This window comes from Octopus bimaculoides, chromosome 12 (genome assembly GCF_001194135.2).
Source record: "Octopus bimaculoides isolate UCB-OBI-ISO-001 chromosome 12, ASM119413v2, whole genome shotgun sequence".
NCBI lineage: Eukaryota > Metazoa > Mollusca > Cephalopoda > Octopoda > Octopodidae > Octopus > Octopus bimaculoides.
The window spans coordinates 43,934,684-43,950,550 of record NC_068992.1 but is presented as its reverse complement, the minus strand read 5'-3'; the positions used below and the strand labels follow the sequence as shown (position 1 = coordinate 43,950,550).

The 15,867-nt window shown below is 34.0% G+C and overlaps 2 protein-coding genes across 4 annotated transcripts in view; one reads left to right on the top strand and one right to left on the bottom strand.

The window, feature by feature from the left end:
- The window catches only part of LOC106870946 (peptide-N(4)-(N-acetyl-beta-glucosaminyl)asparagine amidase), a 9,306-nt gene extending 1,374 nt beyond the window's left edge, over positions 1-7,932 (top strand). For both annotated transcript variants that reach the window (XM_014917188.2, XM_052972162.1), the window contains exons 2-5: positions 784-987; positions 1,640-2,813; positions 4,282-4,395; positions 6,662-7,932. In XM_014917188.2, coding sequence (XP_014772674.1) covers positions 784-987; positions 1,640-2,813; positions 4,282-4,395; positions 6,662-6,828 — 1,659 coding nt within the window. In that variant the 3' untranslated portion in view covers positions 6,829-7,932. The remainder of the gene's footprint in view (positions 1-783; positions 988-1,639; positions 2,814-4,281; positions 4,396-6,661) is intronic.
- Positions 6,925-15,867, bottom strand: part of LOC106870933 (adenosine deaminase-like protein) — a 15,880-nt gene continuing 6,937 nt past the window's right edge. For both annotated transcript variants that reach the window (XM_052972164.1, XM_052972163.1), the window contains 7 exons: positions 15,454-15,599; positions 14,274-14,334; positions 13,122-13,418; positions 11,653-11,733; positions 10,342-10,477; positions 10,106-10,206; positions 6,925-9,048 (listed from right to left, as the gene is read on the bottom strand). In XM_052972164.1, the coding sequence (XP_052828124.1) occupies positions 8,863-9,048; positions 10,106-10,206; positions 10,342-10,477; positions 11,653-11,733; positions 13,122-13,418; positions 14,274-14,334; positions 15,454-15,599 (1,008 nt within the window). In that variant the 3' untranslated portion in view covers positions 6,925-8,862. The remainder of the gene's footprint in view (positions 9,049-10,105; positions 10,207-10,341; positions 10,478-11,652; positions 11,734-13,121; positions 13,419-14,273; positions 14,335-15,453; positions 15,600-15,867) is intronic.

Below are 15,867 nucleotides of genomic sequence, written 5' to 3'. Positions count from 1 at the left end.
CAAAGCACAAAAAACGGACTTTTTTTTTTACAGACAATCCGTTTTTTGTGCTTTGTTTATGTTCCCGTTCCTTTTTAGTCCACGTTTTTGTTTTTTTTTTACGTCCTGTACCCGGATATGCATCTATATATACATGTGAAAGGAATGTACATGGCATGCACAGCTCTCTCTCTCTCTCTCTCTCTCTCTCTCTCTCTCTCTCTCATTTTCGTTGTGAACCCTATGCTACAAAGCACAAAATCCGGCCAAAGCACTCTCCATGTTTATGAATGCTGAGTGTAGGGCTTACTTCCAGCTAAGTACTTCTGCGGTTGTCCCACCAAGAAAACATTTGTTGTATTCTGTCTTTGCATAAACTTGCCTTATCTTGTCTAACTGACTTTAACCTAATCAATTGTGCTTCATTAGTCTTTCATTAGCTTTCATAATCTAATTCATCAATTTGATGCCTCTATATTTACCTCTCTACAGAGTATCTTTGCCTTTATAGTTGTTGCTACTTCTGCTGTGCTGTCCTGGGTAGAAAAGAATCCATTGTGTTTGAGACAGTAGAAATGTGGGCATAAATGAAGGGTTACTCAATTTAAAATGTTGGTAAATCAAGAAGATGGACATGCTGTTGAAGATTGTCAATCCTTTTAGGCTTTGTGTTGTGTGAAGTAAACCATTGTTAAAATATAAACGATCAGTTTTAAATGTTATATATATATATATACACCCTTTCATACATGAACTATCTGATTACATAAACAACAAGAAATGCTTTCTTTTAATTTTTTGCAGGATGATGAATTTCTTACTTTACCTGAATCAGACATGCTATTTGATTTGATAAGAATTCAAAAGTATATTGAAAATATAATGAAGACAGATATGAAATCAGAGGAAAAATCTGTGTTGGCAGAAAATGAACCCAAACAAGTGACAAGTTCATTCCAAAATCCATCTGAACCAAAACAGTCAATAACAAGTATAGCTCAGCAAACGGTACATAAACTGTTGTTCACAGGATCAACAGGCATTTGTTATTTTGTTTATTCACATTATTTTTGCTAGTTTTATCTGAATCACTTGTTAAGCATATGATCACTGGAACTAAGTCAGCTTATGGCTGTATGTTTGTTGTTGTTGAGTAGTTTTAAATCAACTGCTATTGAGAAGACATGTGATCAAAGACCTTACAACTGTGGCTGTCCCATCTTATATTGAGGAATAGCATATTTAGTGTTTTTCAAATATGATTTTATATGATTCAAAATAGATTTAGCTGCTACTTCAAGTAACCCTATTGAGGGTTTTTTATTTGTTCTAGCTGTATATTTAATTAAACAGTGATACCATTTTAATCATAGCTAAATAGAAATTCTTTAAAACATGTAGTAGATACTTAAAGTACCAGACTATACAAACTTAAATATCAGTGTACATTCTCAAACATTAACATCATCATCACTTTTGTAATCACTGTCCATGTCATTATAATCCTTATTGGCAGATTAATCTTTATTTTAGTTTTTATGTTGGGGTGGGTTGAACTGATCTATATGACAGAATATTGTCATCTTAATCTCGTGTTAAATTTATATTTTCTTAGGAAAGTTTCATAAATTTTATAAATAAATTTATTTTTTATTTTCAGAATGAGGAATTTTTTTATTCCAGACTTTTAATGTACGGGAAAAAAGTACGGCAGTATGAAAAATTTAGTCTACTAAACAAAGCACGTCAAATAATCCCAACAGCAGAACTGAAGGAAGAAGCCAAAATAAAGTTAGAGTCAATTTGTGATGCTGAAAGTTCTTATGCAGTTAGTTTGGAAGATTGTCTACTTATTGTTCTCTTGGATTGGTTCAAAAATAAATTCTTCAAATGGGTTGACAAGCAATCGTGTACATTCTGCAGTTGTAAAGATGTCATAGCTGTTGGTTCTGATCATCCTAACAAAGAAGAAAGCTACTGGGAAGCTGGAAATGTGGAATTATATTCATGCCCTTTATGCAATGTTATTACTCGGTTCCCTAGGTATAATAGTCCTGAAAAATTGCTTGAAACCAGACAAGGTAGATGTGGTGAATGGGCAAATTGCTTTACATTATGTTGTAGGGCCATGGGATTTGAAGCTCGTCTTGTGGTTAGCTGGACAGACCATGTGTGGACTGAGGTTTTTTCAGAATGTCAAGATCGTTGGCTCCATTGTGATCCATGTGAAAATGTTTGTGATAAACCTTTATTGTATGAAGCAGGATGGAAGGTTGAGATCAGCTACATTATTGGGTTCTCAAGAGATGATACTCAAGATGTAACTTGGCGATATTCTGTTCAACATGAGAAAGTTAAACAGAAAAGAACAAAAGTAAGTGAAAAATGGCTCCAACAAACTTTGGAAAAAATACGAACAGAGCAGAGTCTTCATTTATCACAAGAAAGGAAAGAATTAATAACATCTAGATTTACCAAAGAACTTACTGAATTCTCATCTCATAGAACACCCAAGTCTGATGAATTACAAGGCAGAACAACTGGATCTTTGGCTTGGCGCCTTCAGCGTGGTGAAACAAAGAAGCACACACCTTATATTTTTAAACCAGATAAAGCAGAACAGCAATCTAAATGCTTGTATGTGAAATATAGCTGTGCCAACGATATTTATTATCGCCCTTATTCTAGTAAATCAGAAATTCATTGTTGGCAATCGCTACTATTCTCTTATAAAGATATTTTTCGCAAAGAAGAAAATGATTGGAAAAAGGTTTACTTATCTCGAGTTGAAGGTTGTGAATTTGGTGAAGTGAGTTGGAAATTTGATGTTTCAGGTAAGTTGATTTTTATTGATATTTTACTTAATGGATAGTTGTTGAAACATCTATATTAGCTGGCATTACTTTTGCTTCAAATAGAAATGTTTTTATGTCTAATTTTATTATGTTCTTCATGTTAGTCAAAACAACTAGAACTGTAGTTTTGTATCATAACTCTACTGTGTATCTATTTGATATTATAATCTGAGTACCCTATTCTGTTATAACTTATGATCCTTACAGCTGTAGAGATCACAAAAGAAATTACATCCATTCTACTTTGTAAAGACACATCCGTCTTTCCTGTCCTTTTATAAACACACTTTAGATCAGGAATGTTTGGATTCCTTTATAATTCCAGGACACAAATCAAGAAATTGTCTTTTTTTGTTGATGGATATCAATGAAAATTTAAAATAGCTGAGATTTTGAATGGCTTGTTTATTTTGAAGCATATTTTCTTACAAGTGGGAGGACTGTATGTTGCTATCATTATTGTTGTTTCTGATAAGCTAACTTTTAATGATAGTTTTACTTGTCCAATTGGGTTGTTGTAAATTTATCTATATTAGCTGGGAAACTTCTCAACTCTATATTGCTTCATATTACTATTTAGATTTTAATCAAATTTGATTGGATTTTTAAAAGTTTAGTGAGAGAAGTTTATTTTAGTTTGGCTTGTAAATGATGTTTGTAAATATAAAACAAATACTACCACTATTGCTTTTCAAAATAATCTAGTATGATTTGTGTAATCAATGTATTCATTTTCTAAATGTGTGTACTTAGCAACAACTTATTAGTCACTTATCACATAGCAATCACAAAAAGCCTAATAAAGTTATCATAGATTGTATTTAAACCTACCTCTTACAATCATGCACCAATGTCCATTTAGCATTCTTTCCTGACATCTTATAATTTTTTCTCACATATTTACTATTAACATGCCATTCTTTATTTCAAGTATTGCTGCGACATACTATAGCATTTAAGTTTTCAAACTTTGTATTTATTGCATTAATACTAAGCAATCAATTCCCTGCCTCCTCCTCCTCACTTAATCAATTTCCATGTTGGCAAACTGTTAGATGCTAAATAAAGACTACCAAGAATTAACCAGCTGTCAAATTCCTGTCAAATTCAAGATAAACTGCATGAACTAAGGATAGTTATGTCTCCTTAGCTGCAATAATAAACAAAGAATCCCTTTGAAACATAAGCATAAATACTAGTATATATTGTAATAAACTTCACCTTGCAACTCCTACAAGCAGTCATTGCAAAAAATAAATAGTTTTTCCTGTTGCTCTTCCAGGGTTTGATCAATTATCTTAATTTCTTAAAATGTGGTTGTTTGAGTTTCATAGCTTAACTAAACCTGCTTAGAAATTAAAATGAAGTTGCACATTTATCCATGTGTTAACATGCCTGTTCCTTTTACCCAAAATTTCACTTCTACTTTTTTCAACTTCTGTTTTAGAATGTGGACTAACAATTGCCAAGCTTGAAGTGTTCGTATCAAGTGAAACATTTGAGAATGGTGATGTTTTATGGCAGTTAAAAAATGATAAGAATAGAATCTGGGCTATTAAAGGTATGTCATTTGTAAACTATTGAGAAAAACATAAAACATCAATGTTGATTTCTGATTAAGGCCTCAAACTTTATGGAGAGAATATAATCAATGATGATCAATTCTTTTTCTGACTGGTACTTTACTTTATTGACCCTTGAAGAATAAAAGTTGATCATAGCGAGATTTGAAAGTCTGTAGCTTTCATGACTTGATCCAACAATTTGATGCTTCTATAATTACTTCTAAGGCATTACTTTTACCTTTGTAGCAGTTTGCTATAATGTCACTGTGCCAGTCATTGGGTATGACTCCTTCCTGAACAACCTGATTAACTATACAGGTAAGTAGGCCATATCCCATCTGCCAGATATTTAAGCATCTCGGCAGTAATTCCTGATGGGCCAGTGGCTTTCTTTGCCTTCTATCACTCTAACCTTTCATCATCTGACACAAGTTCCCTTCCTCAAATACCCTGCCTCTCTCAAAATTCCTTGTCTTGCAAGTTACTTGGTGACCCTGCCAGTACTGGTGCCATATAAAAAGCATCCAGCCCACACTGTAAAGTGGTTGGCATTTGGAAGGGCATCCAGCTGTAAAAATCATGCCAAAACTAACCTCGCCTGTGCTAGTGTTACATAAAAAGCATTGAGTCTACTCTGCAGAGTGGTTGACGTTAGAAAGGGCATCCAGCTGTAAGAACCCTGCCAAAATAGACACAGTATCTTGGGGTAGTCTTCTATGTGGTTGGCTCCTGTCAACCGTCCTACGTTAAACAATGATGATCAGGGTCATGCTACTGTCAACTTAGATAGCTGGTCCTTCAGTTGGGTCCACTTTAGAAAGATTCTCCTTCTCCCATACATTCTCCACATTTAGCAGTCTTTCATAGTAGAATCACCAAGTATAAATGTACCATCAACAATCCAAACATGCTTCTCTCCCATACCATTACAATGTTCTCAGACACACTGTCTTGCAGTCCAGAACTTCTTAGGTCTCTGGTCCTCACATCACAGGACACTGGCAAACTTCTTTTGCATATAGTGTACCCCTGCTTATTCGTGGAACTAATATTTGTTCACAGAAACCACCTTATATTCGGGGAATTGTAAATATCATCTACGACTTTATGGTTTTTTTCATGCAATATATACTTTTTCACACTTTTTAAGGTTAAATTATTACTAACAGTATACCATACTTGCTGGCTTATTGGACGCTTCCTCTGTTTAGAATAACTGTGCATCTCATTGCTTGATTGTATCTCTTATTCGTGCTTTCAGTCAAAGCTTGCAAATTAGTATAATGATATCTATCTATATTTCACACATACACTCTCTCTCTCTCGCTGTATTTGTCTCTCAATAACAACAACCTCTCATTGTAATGAAAGTATGTATATATATATATATATATATATATATATATATATATATATATATATATATATATATATATATATATATATATATATATCACAACTGATGCTTCTTAGGTCCAACTTCTCTCTCAACAGAATGTAAGTACCTTGAGAGAAAAGTTGGGCCTAAGAAGCATCAGTTGTGGTGTGCAAGAGAGACAATTTGGCGAGAATGAATGAGGATAGCTCGTGTCTTCCGTACCGTTTCTTTTAAAATGGCTACCACGCAGTAAAAACAGGCCTTCCTTTCCCCGCTAAGGGAAGAAGGCAGCACAATCTCGATGATGGACTCAGCTGATAGCTGTACTCTTCCCCTTACCCAAGCTACTCACGACACAGCCACTCCTGCACCTATCTAAAAATTTCAGATATTTCAACAGCAGACAAGAAATGTTCAACAGTATATATGCTTAAAGTATGATATACAGGTCGCTTATTTGAACTAATACTGCTTCTGTTGCTCATAAAAAATTTTTTTATTGAGCCCACTGGCTTAATGCGACATCTGTAGCCTTTCAATCACTGTTTAACAATTAACAAGTTTCACTGGGCATTCATTGGATACCTGCTACTGATGAAGCCCTAGTAAGCAAAAATCCAGATTTAGGAATGCTACCACCTCTGCTGTGTGTTTTTCATATGCTACTAATATATTTGTGTGTTTTTTTAGCTTTATACATCTGTAAGTGATGCTTTCTCTAAACAAATACCAGGTTAGAAGGCTTTCAACAGTTATATATGTTTTAAATATGATATACAGCTTGCTAACATATAATCATATGATATATATATATATATAGTTCAAAATTTGTTGTGCCATTAATAATTGGAATGATTTGTAAACATAAACTATTTTTCAATCAGGTGGTTCCCTACACAATATCAGTGATATAAAAGGAAGCAAAACTGTATGTTTATCAGCACAGCTCCATGGTGGACAAGGTGACGTTGCATGGCAGCATGCTCAGCTGTTTCGACAATGTAACACGAGCAGCGAATGCCCTTTGCAGTTAACTTTACACCTGCAGTAAATGGATTTGAAATAGCATTGACATAATTCCTGAAAATGCATCTGTATGAACATGGATATTTTATTTGTAAAAAAGAAAAACTCTTCAGCTCTCAGGTGAGGTTAAAAGAGAAACGTTTATTTTCAAAAGTACAATTTTCTAACATGAGGTTACTCAGCACTTTTATCATTTTAATTTAATTGACTAAAATTTGCTGTAAATGATTTATTCTTGCAAAAGAATGTGAAGTTGTTACATTCTCAGTTTTTTTTTTTTCCCCTAGCAACATAATTCCAACTAAAAACTGAAAGTAGGTGATGGACATGGTTCATACAAAACTTTGGAAATTTAGCTATCATGAAAACCTATTTCTATAATTATATTTTTTAAGCACCCACTACACTTTCGGAGTGGTTAGCGTTAGGAAGGGCATCCAGCTGTAGAAACTCTGCCAAATCAGATCAGAGTCTGGTGTAGCCATCTGGTTCACCAGTCCTCGGTCAAATCGTCCAACCCATGCTAGCATGGAAAGCAGACGTTAAACGATGATGATGATCATCATCAATTTTAACTTTTGGCATTTTCAACTGTAATAAATCTGTTTTACAATTGTTCAGGCATGAACACCACTCTTTCTTTACATTTGGCTTTTGAGTTTCAAATCAACAGATGTGAGCCTTAGCCATAATTTTTGTGGCTCTGAACTTTGCTCCTTTAATTGAAGTATTATATTTCTATAATGTTACAAAGCAATGTGGTTTTAGCATTCATCTTAATCTGACTGAACCAACTTATATCACCATGCAATGTTGGGGGGACAAACGCAGACACACAAACATACATTCATATATATATATGATGGGCTTCTTTTAGTTTCCGTCTCCCAAATCCTCTCACAAGGCTTTGGTCGGCCCGAGGCTATAGTAGAAGACACTTGCCCAAGATGCCATGCAGTGGGACTGAACCCGGAACCATGTGGTTCATAAGCAAGCTACTTACCACACAGCCACTCCTATGCCTGTTAGTAGAATTTAGTAAATGAAAACTGTGTAGAAACCTATTGTGTGTGTGTGTGTGTGTTCATGTATACCAAGTAGCCAATAAACTAGTACTTTCAAGCAAAAATGTTTTGATATTTTTTTGTCATTCTTACTATTGTAAATGCTATGATTGTGCCATTGGCAATCTGTAACTAACGATGCTATTGTCTACAAAATGGAATATAAAAAGAAATTTACTATAGAAATATTAACATGTCAGTTCATCACCATTTTCTTTTCTTTCTGAACAGTTACTTTGGCAACCACAGACTCTGCAGCTTTTCTTCTTCATTCTCATTTATTGCATAAATGTTTGTATGATAAATATGCTGACTAAAAGGTATGCATATTTTTAAAAGTTCGTATAACAATGAGGAGACTATTAATAGATTTGTGCAGATCCTAAAGACAGCGTCCATTTTGCAAACCCTTTACACCCACCATCCCTCCCCCATTTCCATCACCATTTCTATTTAAACATACATGGATTGCTTCCCTGGCAACTCATGTACTCCACCTGAGTTGTGGGTATGGATATATATATTTTGGCTACTCTCTTCCATGTACCATATACTTGTAGGCATGTGTCTGTATAAGGAAAGTTGGACATGGAAGGAATCAGATGCAAGAGAGTAGACTATATTGGTTTGGACATGTGATGGAAAACATGTTAAATGATGATAATGATTCTCACCAACTAATATTTTAGCTTAGGAAATACAGATGTGAAAGATTCTTGCTTTATTTGATTATAATGCTTTTCTCTATTCTATAATGTCAATTCACATTTTTTTTTTTTTGTTGTCTTTTACATGCATTCTTCTCTGAATGCATAAATGATTTATTTGTTAAAACCATTAACCACTGAACTGTAAAATAAAACTGGAGAGCATTTGTTTCAATTCGAATGGTGGATAAATTGTAACATATGAACTTAGACCGATAAGGTTAGTAGTCCACCATCGTGCCCTCACAATTATTTTATGCTACTTTCAAAATGAGGGGGAAAATGTTTTTAAATTGAACCTTTGATTTCTTTCCATTTCAATTTAAGCCTATTTTTAGTATCTTCATTGGCAAAAATATAATCAATGGAATTGTAAGAAAGTTCCCAAACATTCTCTTTTGTCAAAGAAAATGCCTCTGCAACTAAGCCATATTCTTTTGAAAGGTATGTGTTGAATATTCCTGCACCATCAGTCTGAAATAAATACAAGAAAATGTTACTCAAAATCTATCATAAATTAAGGTTAAAACATACAAATTTCCATTTCCTCAAATACTTTCATATTTTGGAGTGATAATATTTAGTGATGGTTCCTTTATGATTTTTTTCTTTTTTTTCTGTTATTTTTTATCAGACCACTACTACCTGCACATTACCTTGATAAACACCTGATTCACACACAGACCTTATGCTTGATTTGCAGTGGTTACCATTCTATGGCTTTTCAATAGTTCTTCTTTAGACTTGTGTGAAATCAAAGATGATCGTACAGTGAGAAAAACTAGAATGAATTATTTGTCCTTTTTTCCATTTCATCAACATCATTTAATATCTGTTGTCCATGCTGGCATGGGCTGGACGATTTGACCAGGGCTGGCATGCTGGAAGGCTGCACCAGAATCCAGTCTAATTTGACATGGTTTTCTACGGCCGGATGCCCTTCCTGACACTGATGACTCACTATGTCTAGTTTCTTTAAGAGCCTCCACAAATACAGAGAATGAAACTCTGTCAAAGCCTTCTCTAGGTCAACAAATGCTAAATATAGGGACTTACTGTTATAATTTTTTCCATTAATTATATAACCTAGTCCAACAATTCAGTGCCTCTGTAATTACTGCTCTCTAGTGCATCTCCTTTGCCTTTGTAGTAGTAATTGTTCATTATACTATTACTATACCAGTCAGTCACTGGGTGTTCCTGATAGACCATCAGCCTTCCACTTTCTTTCATATATATGTGTTTTCTACTATACTACTGTCAACTTCAATGGCTGGTCTTTCTGTTGAGACACTACTTGGGGTAGTTTTAACAGAAGAAATGATGTATAAACAGAGATGTAAATCACCATCGTGTTGTTCATCTATCACTTTGACTGCCTCAATTACCTTTTCTATGCATTTCTCTGCTAACAATATGCCAACTCTACCTACCTCTTGATTGTTTCCATCTAGAAAACTTTAAACCCTTGTTCTTTGTTCGCAATTAAAAACAAAAATTTTTGAATTTATTAAATAACTAATTAACTTACCGCAATGATGACTGGATGATTCTGTCGATACCAGAATCCAAAGTGATGTTTGTCTGTACTTGCAACAGTACCAGATTTCAGGTTAGATGTTATGCAACATTCTGAAGAAAAGCACAGAATAACTTATTTACATTCAGGAAGAATTATGTGCGAAATTACTATTTTAATTTTAAAGAATTAAATAGTCCAAACTGTCTCAAAATGAAAGAACTGAGATAAATTGTTTTTTCTCTTACCAATTGGAATATTTTTTGATTTGACCAAGTCCACCATTTCTTGTGTACCCCCAACATGAGGGTGAAGGAAAGTACCATGACCAATCCTATCTGGTTCTACAAGGAGAAGCTGTTGAGATTCTGGTGCATTTTGTACCTGGTTAGAGTGAGATCGTTTTAATTAAAATATTTGAAATGAGCCCAGTCCAAGTTTGCTTTTTGTGTTTGAAATGTATGCAGCAAAAGTTTAAAACAGTAATGCCTATGGAAATAATTCAAATATAACAATTCAAACTTCGTTATCTTCTTATCCTATTAAAGCAAATAAAAAGATGAAAATATAATTGTTTTCAAACTATTATCATTCAAATATTTTGTAGGGGGAGGGAAGTTTAGTGGACATCCAGCAGAGACTTCTCTTCATCTGTCTTGTCAATTCCCTTGTCATAATCATCCAGTTTGGTTGATGATGCTTTGAAATACTGTGTTAAGTCAAAAGTTTTGCAATATTTAGGTAACATATTTGCTTTATTCGTCAGGTTAAAACAAAAGCATTCAAAGTAGAGGCCATCATGTTGCACCGTCTGAAACCACCTTTACGCTAGCTCTTTGATCCCATGCTGATACCAGTCCTTGTCATTCAAGGCAAAGAACTCCTTCACTGAATCTTCCATCCTCTCTTGGTTGATGAAGTGTTGTCAATGCAGAAAGCAAGCCATGAATGCTAAGCTGCTTTTGTTGTAACTTGATGAATAAAGCAAATAAGTTAGCAAAATATTGCAAAACTTTTGACTCAACACAATAAAAACCCAAGAGACAGAATGTAAAATGATATTCCTTAGACAGTGTCCATAGAAATGACTAGGTCTAAACATGAGAAGAGCAGGCTGGTGGTCAATATCATATGAGTTAGTACTGTTAATATGTTGGTAAACGTAGTAGTGAGGCTGATACTAGTTGAAAGAATGCAAAAATAAGGATAGACTAAAGAAGTCTTAAAATGAAATACTTAAATAAAGAAAATATCATGGTTATTAGAATAACTTGATCTCCCAAATGATTTTGGTCTGAGACATATAGGAATAAATTAACAGCAAACTTTAACACAGGGAAAAATATTTGAATGATGATAACAGTGACTCTACAATAAAATTCCTTGTTAAGATGTTCAACGAATATACTTGATTTAGTCTACTAATTACAACATGGATACAAGCATGAAAGGTAAATGAAGAGTCTTAATGAAAAACTTTACTTTTAGAGATATTGGTGTTTAAATCAGTAAGGAACCTGCACAAAAGATATATAAATATAAAATAAAAATATATGAACCTCAGCAATATGAACAGCTAGCTTTAGGCCACGTGCCTTGGCATCCTTTAATACTGGTATAAAGTCTCTGGCATCATTAATCTGAAAACAAAATAAATAGTTGTACAATATCTGAAAATACTAATTTGATTAATTGACGGTTTCTGTCAATGTAAACATTGTAAGGAATGTTGATGACTCAATTAGTAAATTCTACTTGTCCATCAAATTGAAACATAAACCAAACTGATTTGACTATATATTAGAGGGGACAGCAATATATATGATCAATATTAAGTTGTAGCATAAAAATCGGATTAAGTGTCTCACTTAAGAAATCAATAGTTACTTTTTTGAGCCACATATATTACATTCCTTTTCACTAACCATTGCTCCACAAATTTATTGCTTTCATCTATGAGTATTCCAGTTGTTCAATTAACTAGGCTGCTTTCACATTGAATTAGCATGTAAATGGCTAATTAGGACACAGGCACATGTACCCTAAACGTAATCATCAGCTAAAACCAGTGTGATAGTGTTTGACAAGGTGGCTCTTTAAATTACAGGTATGGCTAAATGAGGATTGCAAAATCCTGTAGGATGCAATGATTCAATGCGACCATCAGATTAAATATTGAAAACCTGACATTGTTGTAGTGAAAATAAAAGACAAAAACTTGCCTGATAATTGACATAGCATATCCTGGTGGCAACGGAACTGAAGAGAAAGAAGGATTCCTCACTACTCATGTGGTATTCAGGTCATTAATTGTGATTCTGGAACTGCAATCCCTCCAGATATAATATATTTTGTCTGCTAACAGAGAAGGGCTTGGAAGTGTCCAGCATTGAATAACATATTATTGCCATCAGCCCACTTGTATTTGCATATAACTCTTGCTGCAGGTTCGTGTCATCTTCAGGGTTTTGTATACCTGTGAGACTTTAATGTCATCTGCATAGCATGCAAGGGTGGCTCTCTGTGTGGATAAGGACATATCTGAGAAGGCCACTATGAAAAGTAGTGGCCTCAAGACAGTGCACTTGATGCTACATACCTCAGTTCACCTGCATATAGATAGCAAGGTTTGAAGTTGTTCCTTGTGAGTTGTAAAAGGATGAATTCATCTGATTGGATGCAGTCAAAATCCAATCAAATTAAGAGTTTTGATCAGTAAAGACAGCCATAATAATGATGGTTTATGATTCTTCATTCTCAATTTAGTATCGAACATGTCAACATTACTCAATTTTCAACTGTCACTCATATACTAGAAAAATATCTTCCTCACCGGCCTGTTATCCATTCTTTGTTCTGTATGGTGAGGTGATGCTAAACTTTGTCTTGAAATACAAAAACTCGTTTCATTATCTGGTTGGTTACAATAATACTTTCAATGCCAACTAGTGTAGAAAAATATATCTGTAATTTATTTAAAACCCATCATTAATTTCAGATGAATGTTTCACAATAAAAATAAACTGACCTTTGGATCACCACTAAAATCAATTCCAAGAACAATTCCATCAGAGTTCTGTTGTAATTCGCTAGCAATACTGACAATTTCTTGTGCAATGTCAGTATTTGTCTTCCTGTCAATAGACAATAGCAATCTAACATCGATATCAATATTTTCTGTTTTACAATCCTTTATGGCAGCAAGTACTGAATCAACATATGATCTTCTTGTCATACCAGTGCTGATTTCCGCTCTTGGTGTAGTTCTCAGTTCAAGATATTTGACATTGTCTTTGCAGAAATCATGGATCACATCATAGGTTACCTAGTTAACATCAGTAGAGAATAAAACATTATCTATTAACTCAGAATAATACACATTATATACTATTATCTGATAGACAGCAACTGCAATGTGACATATAAAAGAGGATTGATAAAAATTACATAGAGAAATAAAGCTAGAGTGATGTTGGTAAAAGAAATGATAGGGTATCCTACAAGCGACAAAGGATAGAAAATCAAAGTAAATGAAGTTACAACATTGTAACACCAACGAGCAATTTTATTAATTAGAGAAACAGTAAGAAAAATGCCATAGTTGAAAATAGGAATTCAATAGAATATTTAAGAAATGGAATAAAATACTTTCATGTAAGAAATATTGTTTCAACAATAGAAAAATACTGAAAAATCTAAACCAAGAAAATGCCTAGAACTAAAGTGTTATGGTTGACCCATACAAAAAAGATTACATTAGCGAGATCATGAGAAAAATAATAGAAATGTTGATGAAGAAATATCCTTTTTAATTTTGGCACAAAGCCAGCAATCTTTAGCAGAGGGGTAAGTCAGTTTGAAAAGGATGAAAAACAAAGTTGACCTTGGTAGAATTTGAATTCAGAACTTAATAATGCAGGTAAGCAATTTTGTCTAATGCATTAATTTTTGTCAGCTCACTGCTTTTGATGATGAAAAAATATCTCAAATTTATCATCAAGAATAGTTATAAATATCATTAAGTGTAATCAGAGTATATAAAATAGTCAGATAATCAGCTTATCAGTGGAAATACTGAGAATAGGTGATTAAGAAATAATGAACAACATAGCCATCATCAGCATATATAAAATCAAGGATTTAATAATGAATGTAAAAAAATTTACAAGGAAAAAAAAACCTTATATATTGCTTTCTCATTATCTGTGACTTCATGGATTTTTTTGAAAATATCAAAGCATCTGAAAACAAAACAGAAATAAATATACATGTATTGAGTGAGATGGATACATGGATGAATACATAATAACCAAAGATGACACATATTCGCTTAAAAAAATAATACAGGTATAGCTGTAAGGTTAAGAAGCTTTTATTGCATTCACTTAGTTTAGGATTCAGTTCCACTTTAGTGCTTTCTATTATAGCCACAGGCTGACCAATACCTTGTGAATTTAATAAATGGAAATTGTGAGGAAGCCCATTGTGCATATATCAATCTAAAATCCACTTTTCATGCTTTCTGTTGGAGAGAATTTGTTGAGGAAAATTTTCTACAGCCAGATGCTCTTCTTGTCACCAACCCCACTCACCTGTTTCCCACTAAAATAATATGCCCCATGACCAGACATGTTTTCACACAAGATTGGGAACAAAGAACACTACTTACATGATGATGACATTCAATTACAACTATCACATGAAGTCAAGGCAAGGTGACAATAACATACACATGACAGGCTTCTTTCATTTTCTGTCTACCAAATCCACTCAAAACGTTTTGGCCAGTCTGGCGGTATTAGAAGTCACCAAGGTGCCAAGCAGTGGGCTTGAACTTGAGACCATGTAGTTGGGAAGCAAACTTCTTACCACACAACCATGCTTGTGCCTATATATATATATACATGTGTGTGTGTTTGTCTCTCCCCCACGGCTTGACAACTGGTGTTATTTATGTCACAATAACTTAGCAGTCTGGTAAAAAGAACTGATAGAATAAGTATCAGTCTAAAAAATAGGTATTGGGATTGATCATCATCATCGTCCGCTTTCCATGCTAGCATGGGTTGGACAATTTGACTGAGGACTGGTAGACCAGATGGCTACACCAGGCTTCAATTTGATTTGGCAGACTTTCTACAGCTGGATGCCCTTCCTAATGCCAACCACTCCAAGAGTGTAGTGGGTGCTTTTATGTGCCACCGGCACGAAGGCCAGTCAGGAGGTACTGGCAACAGCCACACTCAAAATGGTGTATTTTACGTGTCACCCACACAGGAGCCAGTCTAGCAGCACTGGCAATCAAGTAATCAATATTTAAGTTATATTTCAATGAGAATTTATACAACTAGAACACTTACTTTTCCAATCTCTGAAAATCTCTGTTTTCCTCACTGTCATGCACGGAAGTTTTGATTTGATATTCTTCAACAGGTAACATTCTTCCTTTTGAGACATCTTGTAAGGTTTTTTGAGATACGGCTGCATTAATGTGAGCATGTAATTCCTGAAAATAAAGGGAAAATAATGGAACCATAGCAGATTATACAAACAAAATAATGAGAAAATACGAGGGTTGTATGAAAAGTCTTGAGCCTTAAAAAAAACAAAAACATGGCACAAGACTTCTGATGAAAGGACAAGACTTAAAGGTGCAAAACTTTTCATACACACCATGTATATATACATATATATATATACAAATATATATACACACATATACACATGTATAAACACACATATATACATATATATATATACACACACATATATAC